The 12197-nt window shown below is 26.6% G+C and overlaps 2 protein-coding genes and 1 pseudogene across 2 annotated transcripts; 2 read left to right on the forward strand and 1 right to left on the reverse strand.

The window, feature by feature from the left end:
• The first annotated feature begins 5974 nt into the window (after positions 1–5974).
• On the forward strand, positions 5975–6796 carry LOC124943142 (annotated as a pseudogene).
• Positions 6797–7712: 916 nt separating this feature from the next.
• On the forward strand, positions 7713–8432 carry LOC124941250 (photosystem II protein D1-like). The gene has a single exon (XM_047481546.1). It carries the CDS (start codon positions 8003–8005, stop codon positions 8384–8386), a length of 384 nt encoding a protein of 127 aa, XP_047337502.1. The 5' UTR covers positions 7713–8002; the 3' UTR covers positions 8387–8432.
• A 271-nt stretch (positions 8433–8703) lies between these two features.
• On the reverse strand, positions 8704–9775 carry LOC124943143. Its single transcript, XM_047483697.1, has 2 exons — positions 9588–9775; positions 8704–9055 (listed from the first exon to the last, which is right to left on the reverse strand). The coding sequence occupies exons 1-2, from the start codon at positions 9773–9775 to the stop codon at positions 8704–8706; spliced, it is 540 nt and encodes a 179-aa protein (XP_047339653.1).
• Between the last annotated feature and the right edge of the window lie 2422 nt (positions 9776–12197).

Below are 12197 nucleotides of genomic sequence, written 5' to 3' on the forward strand. Positions count from 1 at the left end.
CCTTATATTGAATCTTTTCCCTTTTTATACTTTTTTCAGATCGAACATTTATCCATCTAAAAAAAGTTTCGCGGACGAATAATCTTTATTTCAGTTCTAGTGTTAGCTTATGACTTCTCAGAATATATAGATTAATTGGTTATCAGTTTCTTCTGCCATTCCGGCCAATGAATCAGTAGAATATTTTTTTTAGAATCTTTTACATTCACATGTTTAATCGATAAGGTTCTTATCGCTTTTTTTTAATGGTTAAGTCTCAATTCTACAATGGAGCTCTTATCATAATAAAATTTGTTTTTGAGTCAATCTTCTCACATAAGTCTCTTAGTTTTTTTCTATGAACATATTCATTTAATTATGAATGAATCTGTATTATACTTTATAACATTGTCTTTTATTAGATTACTCATAAACCTTACATATTGGAATTACTATATTGTTGATCTTTTTTCTCTCTTCCTCCCACTTGACCATTTATCTACATATTTTCTATATTTTCGTTTCACAACTTCGACTTCAGATTAAGTTTTTTTTATGCAAAATAGATTTTAGTTTTTACAATGATATGATTAATATATCATATATGGACTAGTTTTGTAGATTCAAATAATACCAAATGATGAGTTGATTTTTAGTTCTATGTTTATTAGTTTATATTATGGGTCTTTTTTTTAATCTCACCCCTAAAAAAATCCAACGAGTCACACACTAAGTATAGTAATAAACTAAAATGGTCAATCAAGTTTTTATTAACCCTATAGAATTATAATTGTTTATTTCATTTTTTATTAACAAAAAAATACTAATACACATTTATTCTTTTTTGTTAAACTCATAGGAAGAAACAAAAGAAAAATAAATATTTGTTAGTCATTCTCTATAAATATCCAAATTTTGATGCCTAATATCACATAAATAGTTTGAATTGTATATCAATAATAATCTATTTTAAATATATTTATTTATATACTTTAATATATTTTAATAAAAAATCAATATTTTATTATTGTATTGTAATATAAAATTTTAATTAGTTAAGTGGGTATATGGTTTGAAGTTCTTATTAAAGGTTTTTAAATTTTTGGATAGTTAGGTACATTTTTTATTTTATTTTTTTATCTATTTTCAGTAATATTTCTTATTTACGGAGAAATATATAGTGTGGTTTTAATTCAATCGTGAATTTGAAATTTGAAAATTTCTATTACTCAAAAAGAGATTCAATTAAATGACTCAATATGTTAAAATAATGGAAAAAGTTAATTAATTGATTATTTTTATAATATAAAGAGATAAATGCGAAAAATCTTGAATAATAATATGTGAACACATTAATTTAAACTAAAATAATTTGAACTTTTTAGATACTTATATACCAATTATCCTAAATAAATAATTTTTGGTGGTTTATAAAGTGTTAGCTAGATGAAAAGAAAATACGAAAATTTTGTTTTATCTGCCTTCGACTAGGGAGTTTTATTTATTTATTCAAATAGTTGAGACCACTTTAATTTTTTTTATCTTCACATTGTTCAAATATTTACATATATTTTATTTGATGCAATTTTTGTAATGTAGAAATTATAGTTTAGTAATTATCACCAAGATATTACACTATTTTTAATTTTTCTTTCAATTTTTTTTCCTTAATTGTAAGTTTGAAATAATAAACTATTACTTAAGATTTTATAAACACAAATTCAAATTAACATTTAGAAAGAATTAGAAAACTTATTTTTACCACTTTATACCCATAATTTTTTATTTTTAACATTTATATATTAAAATCTCATTAGTTAATTAATTCACATGGTCAAAAATAGCCAATTTTTATAAATTATGTAAGATTTAAATTCAAATTCTATTTAATGGACGAAATGTTGAATCTCTTTTTGATTTGTTTTTATATTTCTTGAATGAAACAAAACTTATACCATTTTTACATTCATATTTAGAGTGCAAGCTCGAAATTAACATGTGTATTATATAGTTGAAATTTTAATTTCTTCAAACTTATACATTTAATTATTTAGCAATAATCTAATAATATTTAAAGAGAATTGTTATTAATCTGTATTTTGCAACAATAACTCATGTTTACAAAGTTAACATAGAGGACGGATAAATAAAATTATAAATGAATCATTTCCACTTCTAAACAAACATGCATAATCTAAATGATTTAATAAATAAGAAAAAGAAACAAAATTATTGTAATTACAAATAACCTCAAAGTTATACAACAATACATTAGGAATTGGATATGTCCTGTCTCATGTGGCTCCTAAAGTTCTCATTCTCAATTATTTTATCTCAATCTCTAATTAATTCGCAAATCATTTCTCAAATCTCCACTCCTTTCCTCACAAGCCAATCAATCATTGTGTCTACGTTGAGCCACACACTCACCCATATTTCACTCATATTTAAGAATCTTATTTAGATTTAAAGTACTTAAGTTAAAAGAGAACACAAATTCAGAAAATGATGTTATTATCAAGAAATAAATATATAATAATCTCGCACTTAAAACAAACATTATATAAAATAAAATATTAGTTTTTGAAAGTTTATGATACGATATGTATTAATAATAAGTTATATGTCTATGATGGTTTATATAGAGATATCACAAATTAGTTAGATTAAATATACATGGGTTTAATATTCACAAACATCAAACACAAATATAGAGAAATCTTACTAACTTAAAATTAGTCTATATAAACCAACATAAACATATACCTTATTATTCATACTTTCAACATAACATAAACCTCGAAAGACATAGATTTTTAACGTATTGTTCTCAAATGCGAAATTATTGCTTATTAATGCTTGATAAAATTATTTCTCATATGTGCCCCATCTCAAACTATTTCAAATAATAAAGTCTCATAAATATAAGAGAATAGTGCTTCCAAAAGAAGATAAATTAATTGACAGAAACAAGTTGACAAGATGAAGAGTGGGGACTGTTCAAATATGTTAGTCGGGATTGATCTAAAAAATGAGAAATTCTTCTATTAAACTTTAATTCATGCTGCAAGAAGAGAAGTTTAATAATTAATATACAATATTTCTCTCATTTTATTTAGATCTACATATAACATTAATGGACATTAAAATTGTGATTGAAAACAATAATATAAAATGAAAAATGAATCACATAGGAAGAAATTAGAGAAGATTTGAGAGTATGGAGAAGAATATTAAAATAACTTCTTTATTTATACATCTCTATAGAGTATTCTATATACTACTTGAATTTACATAAATAAAAAAATCAATATTAAAATTGTATTAATCTTGTTGTAATCGTACTTGAATTCTAGAAATAATTTTTATGTGTGTAATATAAAAATAGATTTACTTGATATATTTAATATTCTTGATTCATTTTCATATATATCTTGCTGTAATCCTAATTGGATTCTAGAAATAAATTCTATGTATGTAATATAAAAATAGATTTAAGTAATTTATTGAAAAAGAACATAAATTTGTGTTTAGATAGAGATATATTTAATATTTTTTATTCATTTTTATATATAACTTTTTAAAGATAGTTTCATACCATAAACATAAATTTCAAAATATTACAATAAGTAAAAATAAAATATTTAATTCTATAAAAACACACTAAATTAATTAACATAAAGAAAAAGTGAAATATCTTTTAATTTTGGAAATGAAAATTTCTTAATATTTGATTATATATTTAATCTTTTTATTACAATATTAATGTCTATTATCTAAATGGTGAGTGTCAATTTATTTTTAATTATATTTTAAATTTAATTTGAGACATAAAGAGTATTAAATCAATTTTTTCGTTTTAAATTTTATTTGAAATCTCAAACTTAAATAATACACTCACTCTAGAATATATTTAAAATTTTAATTGAATATTACTTCATATTTAACAATAATATCATCATAAAATAGAATCGTGTTTTCCTTGATAAAGATTAGAAATTTATTTTAAAAATAAAAACAACTTCAAATTCATTAACTTTTGGAACACTATTTTGAAAAGTATCCATGAATTTGCTTATAGTTTTACTCACATAAGTATTTCCAGTATAAGTAAATGGTTTCTAAAAGATAAGAGTTATGTCTTGGATTCTCACTTAAGTAATGGTTGTGAAGGTAATGCTAATTCTATCTAGCATAAAAATAAAAGTGAATAGAATAATATCGCACTAAAACAAACATAAAATACAATGACAAAATACAATTAATTGAAATTTTAGATATTATAAGCTTTAATAGTAAGATATATTTTTATAATAATTTATATAAAATAATCAAAAGTTAGCTAAATTAAGATATATATGGTTCAATAGTCAAACTTGTTAAAGGTTAAAAATATTTTTAAATAAGTCAAACTCAAATATAGTTAAATCTACTTAACAATATATTAGACTATATACCTACTATTAGGCTTCCAAAAAATCGTAAACCTCGAAACACTTGAACTTTTTGTCGTATTATGTATAAATCTGAAATCCTTAAATTTTTTGACGTATTAGGTATAAGTGTGAAACTCTTGAATTTTTTTTTGTGTTATTATATATAAGTGTGAAATTAATATTTTCTATTTAAATTAGTAATAGATAGTGAGTCTTTGAGATAAGAAAGGAGTGTAGTGATAAGTTTGAAACCTTATTATTATTATTAAAAAAATCTAAATTAATTTTTTTATTGATTGTATATACATATAATAATAATGTTAAAAGAAAGGTTATTGGTCATTCAACCAAACACATGATCCACACTTGAGAGAGTGAATAGATGAGGTTGTTTGTTTGCATGTTGATCCGTTGTTTAAACTTGGAATAAATTAATTATAAAAATATAAGAATAAAAATATTAAATATAGGTGTTGAATTTACTTGAAACCAAATATTATATGCATAACTATCTAATCAACTAAACTACTTACAAGAATAAAAAAAATAAAATTTAGAGAATATTATGTTAAATATCTTGTCTTTAAGTTAATATATATATATATATTATGTTACAAAAAAATAATTAAATACAATATATATATAAAGAACAATATCGCTTAGCACATTTTTCTTAAAATAATTTCATCGTCTCCTATTTATGCTGTAATTTATCGCAGATGACTGTCTCTCAAGGTACAACAAATCTAGTAGTGATTCTGTACTAAAATCACTATGCATTGAATTCGATCAACATACATGAACTATCTCCGAGTTTCAACGGAAAACATCGAGTGAAGAACTCGAAAAATACTAAAAAAAATAAGAAGAAAGCTTTTTGAATTCTAGAGTGAGAAATTATAAGAAGATGAAGTGAGTTTTGATATGATGTGAGGATTATATAGAAGGGTTATTTATGTTGTTGAAATAATAAATTATCATAAAAATAAAACCAACCATTAATCATTGATCTAACGGTTGATATTGATTGCCTCTTCATTACCCTTTGTATTTTCTCTTCATTAAGAAAAATACATTACATGACTTTTTCTAATTGCTAATAAATTAATACCAATAATCTCATGAAGGTTACAATGACAATTAACAACATGAAATAATTAAATTTTAATTAAACAATTAACAAATTAATTATAATAATTTAATTATTTGGATCAAATTTCACTTTAATTCACGTTTGAATTTCGTGTGAATTTCGTTTGAATTTCATTTGATTTTATCAACCCAAATTCTCATTTTCATTCATTAATAAAATTTATGAATTAGTTTAAAATTCCAACAATCTCCCACATTAATGGAAATTGAAAGATTTAACTCAGTGAAAAGTTCAACAGTAGAATACTACATAAGATAGGTATGTGTAATCCTTTGAAACTTCCCTTGTGAAAGTATATAACTTTACTAGCTGATTAGTAGACTCAATTTCCTTAAACTATTCTTCTTTTTGTGTAAATGATTACACACTTTCACATATAATTCTTTCTGATACATGTCAAACTCCCATGGTTGTGTCCGTTTTGGCCATGGAATACGCGTTTGATCCTGTGAGAGGGTCTAGAATTGAGTAGTGCAATTCATTCGAAGCGGTATCACTTCTCCCTCACATAGGTGATCTCTTTGCTCACAAAGAATCATTAAAAATGATTTGCTTATTTATACCCATGATCATGGTTTAAATAGATCGATTTTAAATGCGTATTTTGACAAACAAAAATCTAGTTTACTAATGATGAAATATTTAATAACTCAAATGTATCAACAAAATCATTTGATTTTTTCTTCTAATGATCCTAAACAATACATGGATTTATATTGTTGAATCATATTCTAAGCATTTACCGTAGTTTTGGAAATTCTATTTTCTCTACAAGAAAGACCATTTATAGAAAGGAAATAGATTGTCCAATTTTTAAATTTAAGATCTATTCATTCAATATATCCTTTTTTAGAAGATAAATTCTCACATTTCAATTATGTAGTAGTTATACTACTACTCATTCCATTCATCTGGAAATTTTAGTTCAAACTCTTTATTATTGGGTAAAAGATACATCTTCTTTGCATTTATTGTGATTTTTCCAGTATCATAATTGGAATAGTTTTTTTATTCCAAAGCAACTTCGTTTTTTTTCAAAATAAAGAATCAAAGAATATTCTTCTTCCTATATAACTCTAAAGTGTGAATATGAATCTATCTTCATTTTTTTCGTAACCAATCTGTTCATTTACGATCATATCTTCAAAAGCTTTTCTTGAACGTATCTATTTCTATGAAAAAATAGAACATTTTATAGAAGTTTATGCTAAGGATTTTCAGGGATCTTTTCATGCATTAGGTATCAATGAAAATGCATTTTGGTTTCAAAAGGGATGTCCTTTTTTATTTGTAAATGGAAATATTACATAGTCAATTTATAGAAATCTTATTTTACATGTGGTCTCAACCAGGAAGGGTTCAGATAAACCAATTTTCTAATTACTCACTTCACTTTCTAGGATAACTTTCAAGTGTTAAACGAAACCTATTGAAATGGAGTCAAATGCAAGAAAATTCATTTTTATATCATTAGCTATTAAAAAGTTTGATATTAGGATATCCTATTAGTAAGGCATCCTAGGCCGATTTCTCATATTCTAATATTATTGACCGATTTGAACGTATATACAGAAATCTTTCTCATTATCATAGCGGATCCAAAAAAATAAGTTTGTATAAAGTAAAATATATATTTCGACTTTCTTATGATAGAACTTTGACTCGTAAACATGAAAGCAAGGTATGTTATTTTTTGAAAAGATTAGGATCAGAATTATTGGAAGAATTTTTTATGGAGGAAGAACAAGTTCTTACTTTGAACTTATAAAAAGTTTTTTCTTTGTGGAGATTCTATGGAAGACATATTTGGTATTTGGATATTTTGTATCAATGATTTGACCAATTCTGAATAATTTGTTATCAGATGGTGTAATTTGCAATTTTCCTTAAACAATCTACGAAAAACTTAAAATATTTTAAATGATAATAAAAAATTTAGATGATAAAGAGATAAAAAATCGATTCTGAAATATTCATGTAGGAAGGCTTAAATAAAATCAACTGACTATTTCATTTTTTTTAGTTTTATCTAGGGAAAGAACTAAGTTTTAAGATGGATGCATAGGATAAGTCGTATGCAATGAAAGCAAGCAACCCACTCTCTTCTCATATAAAAATTTTATTTTTAAATACTCATATTTTATTTTTTCAATCTACTTTAATTATTTACAAATAAATCTGGTAGGTCTAAACTGAAAAATCGAAATAGATACATTGGTTGACACGGACATAACTTATATCGTTAAATAACAGAATTTTCATTTTTTATTTATGAAAATTTGTGTGCTTGGGAGTCCCTGATGATTAAATAAACCAAGATTTTACCATGACTACAATTTTAGAGCGACGCGAAAGCGAAAGCCTATGGGGTTGCTTCTGTAACTAAATAACCAGCATCGAAAACCGTCTTTACATTAGATGGTTTGGTGTTTTTATGATCCCTACCTTATTGACTGCAACTTATATATTTATTATTGCCTTCATTGCTGCTCCTCTAGTAGATATTGATGGTATTCGTGAACCTATTTCTGGATCTCTACTTTACGAAAACAACATTATTTCAGGTGTCATTATTTCTACTTCAGCAGCTATTGGTTTGCACTTTTACCCGATATGGGAAACGACATCCGTTGATGAATGGTTATACAATGGATGTCCTTATGAACTAATTGTTTTACATTTCTTACTTTGTGTAGCTTGTTACATGGGTCGTGAGTGGGAACTTAGTTTTTGTTTGGGTATGCGACATTGGATTGTTGTTGCATATTCAGTTCTTGTTATAACTGCTACTATTGCTCTTGATCTACTTGGTCAATGAAGTTTTTTCTAATGGTATGCCTCTAGGAATCTCTAGTACTTTCAACTTCATGTGTTGGCTCTAATGATTGGATCTTCTGAGAATAATTATGAAGAAATAAAACTCTGAAAAATAGACAATAATATGTTAAAAATGAAAAGTTTTAAGAGTCTTAAGTGTTGTATATCAACATTTACAAACAATCCTTAAAAATGACTAATTAGCCTAGAAATCCTAAATTACTTATACATACAGGTCCAAACCCTTTAATAAATAAAACAATAAGACATAATTGCATAAAAGACAATTAAGACCATCAATTTTTAATTTACTGACAATCAATGACTAAACTCACAATCTCCACCGTAAGCTTGATTTGGTTTGAGATTCTTCACGCCGAGCAGCTCTCGCATCTCCGCGAATTTGATTTTTGCTAGTGCCTTGGTGGGAATATTTGCATGTTGCTCTCTAGTGTTTAAAAACTCTACAACGATCTGTCGATTCTCGAACCATTCATAGATGAACTGGAATCGAGTGTCGATGTGTTTGTTGTGTCCATGAAACACCAAATTCTTCATTAATGATATTGTGAACTTGTTGTCGACATAAAGGGTTACCGGCCTCATCTCGCATCCGAGCAGCTCGCTCAACAAATTCTCAGCCAAAGACCTTGACACGACACTGTAGTAGCTGTCATAAACTCCGCCTCACATGAAGATAAAGCAACAATTCGCTACTTTTGAGATTGCCAGGTGATCGAATTCCCATTGAGATAAAACACCATCCCTATGGTGTTTTATCTATCCTCTATGTCACCGACTAGGTCGCTGTCAGTAAAGACAATGAGTTCTTCAACTTCTCGTCCTCTTCTTAACTGAATCTCATAACTCGTTGTTCCCTTCAAGTAACAAAGAATGTGTTTTATTACTTGTTGATGTAGAGTGGTAGGTTGCTCCATGTATCGACTCACTATGCCAACTACATAAGAGATATCGGATCGAGTGTGCGTCAAGTAACTGAGACACCTGATGATACGCATATGTCCTTCGAATCCACTAAGCATTCTCCCACATCTTTTACAAGATGCAACTTTGCTTCCATTAGATGCTTGCTCTAGTTGCAATCCTCCATTGTTAACTGCTTTAACACCTTCTTTGCATAAGCTTCTTGCTTCACCTCAATGTTATCTTTCTTCTAGTCCACCTCGATACTAAGATAGTACGAGAGTATCCCGAGATCATTCATCTCGAACTCCTTCATCATCTGTTTTTTGAACTCCTCGACACCCTTAATGCTTGATCCTGTCACGATCAAGTTGTCGACGTATACGCCAACAATGATTACTTCTTCTCCATGGTTTCTTGTGTACACAACCTTCTCTTGAGAACATTTCATGAAACCAAGACTCATAATTCTCTTGTTGAGGAAAGTGTTACACGCCCTTCTTGGTGCTTGACGTAAATCGTAGAGAGTCTTGTATAACTTTTACACTTTGTGCTCTTTATTCTTGATGATGAAGTCTTCAAGGTTGAGCGATATAGACTTCTTTTTCGATGTCACCATTGAGAAATGATGATTTGACATCCAAGTGATTAATCTCTCATCAAGTTTTTCCACTAGTGCAAATGTCTCCTCAAAGTCAACACATTTCTTCTACACATAACCTTTCGCTAACAATCTCGCTTTGTGCTTGAGGATGTTGCATTCGTTGTCTCTTTTCAACTTGAAAACTCATTTTAACTCAATGGTTTTGTGACCGGGTGGTGAGTTAGTGAGCTCTCCTGTCTTGTTCTTACTAATGGACTCGAGCTCTTTCTTCCTGCCTCATACTAAAAAAAATTATTATTCTAATATAAAGTGCATATATGCACTACAAAAGGAAATTGCGGACAAAAATGTAAATTAGATATGTAATTGGTCTATTTGTGACAAGTCAAACTTTTGGAAAATAATTTCAAATAGTTTTATTGAATTATTTTTTTCATCCAAAATTAAATTTGGAAACATAGACGGATCTAAAAATTCGGGTTTGGTGACTTAAAAAAATAACGCGAAAATTATAGATAAAATGAGAGTAAATAAATATATGTTTTGTGTTCTTCCTTTTTTAAAGTTAGATACGAAAAGAGTATATTAAATTAAAAAAATTAAAAAATATGGATAACATCATAATAATAAAAAAGTACGCCTACTAGATCCGCCTATGAATTAGTATTATTATTTTTACAAAAATAGTTCATTCAAATGGAACAATCAGATCTCCAACCGACATTAATTGTTTTTTTTTTGTAAACCAATTTTAGTGGATATTAAATAAAAACCTTAATTATTAGTCACCACTATAATTACTTGAAATTAATTGTCCATTAACCTAAATACCATGTCAAATAGGGCATGGTCCAGCCCAAAACAAGTCATTAATAAATGACATTGTGTGGGCCATTAGACTAAAGTGATATCCGGCCCATTGATTTTTTTTTTCAAATTTAAATATGTTATACAAATGTCTAACTTCTATATTCAAATTGTCATGTGAGAAAATACCATCTATTTGGAGTTTTTTTCTCATATTAAAAATAAGATATGATAAACAAATTGTACCATTTATTGATAAAATGGTTAACAAATATATTTCTAAAACTTATTTTGGATTCAAATGATCATAACAAAAAAAAATGAATCACAAAAACATAGACTCTATAATGATATGATTTGAAAGTACTTGTAAATTATTATAATTTATTTTAGTTATAGTGATATTCAATGATTTGGTATGTACATCATTTTATGTGTTTGAATTATTTAAAATTTGTTTATGTTTCAAAGTTAATAATGAATAAAAGTACTAAATTTATTGTTCATAATTGTAATTTATTAAAAATATAATTATTGTGTTTATTTATTCTTTTCATAAAATTACAAAAATCAAAGCAATATTAAATTTTAATAGTATCAAAATACTTACAACATTTTTACACCAAATAAGAAAAAAGTTGTTAAAACTCAATCATTTCATGATTCGCTATAAAACGCAGGTAAATATAATTTTCTAGGTAAATATAATTTTCTGGACACATATTATCGGCGTTACGCCACCTCTAGCGCTAGTAAAAAAAACCTGGAAAATGCATTTTTTTTACTAATTTTGTTTGGTTGTATATTAGTAAAGTTAAATACATATCAATAAAAAATAATAAAATGTTGCTCTTCCATTAGTCAAGTGATTCCAAATCTAAATCTAAATCTAAATCTGAATTTGCTTTAACCTTCTCTCATAATCAATACCAAATAAAAACTTAGGGTTTTGACTCAACTTTGTAGGATAGACCAATTATCATACACAAATATCTAGGTTAGCTACATAAAATTTAAATTTCCAAAACAATTCCTTATTTATTCAATGACATGAGATTAGAAAAGGAAAAAAATAATCATAAACAAAAATAAACAGACCATAAATAAAACAATTCAAAAATGACTAAAAGCAGGTCCATTACGAGCATCCTATAGTATTATAAGGATGACATTACTATAAATAATAAGAATAGAGCAAGTTGAAGTTTTTACGATACATTTAAGCTAAATTATTCACCACGAAACATGGGAATGATAGTTCATTATTTCTTCGAGTCGACTAAATTAGCAGCCTTCAATCAAAAAATATTGTACCTCCCAAGGACGACATAAGCCTGGAAGGAGAGTTATCAGGCCATGGGATCAAACTTCTCCCATGACCGTAGCCTTCTTGTAAATGTCTATGGAAACCAACTCAAGAAAAACTCATACAAGAATCTTTGCACCATTTGGCCTCCCAAAAACTCAATGTCGATCC

This window comes from Impatiens glandulifera, chromosome 6, assembly GCF_907164915.1.
Source record: "Impatiens glandulifera chromosome 6, dImpGla2.1, whole genome shotgun sequence".
Lineage (NCBI taxonomy): Eukaryota > Viridiplantae > Streptophyta > Magnoliopsida > Ericales > Balsaminaceae > Impatiens > Impatiens glandulifera.

Excerpts from the sequence above, each read along its gene's own strand:
- LOC124941250 (XM_047481546.1), top strand. The coding sequence starts at position 8,003 with ATGATCCCTACCTTATTGACTGCAACTTATATATTTATTATTGCCTTC.
- LOC124943143 (XM_047483697.1), bottom strand. The coding sequence starts at position 9,775 with ATGAGTCTTGGTTTCATGAAATGTTCTCAAGAGAAGGTTGTGTACACA. Across the intron at positions 9,056-9,587 it reads AATGATCTCGGGATACTCTC|CTACTACAGTGTCGTGTCAA; the intron begins GTACTATCTTAG and ends AGTTTATGACAG.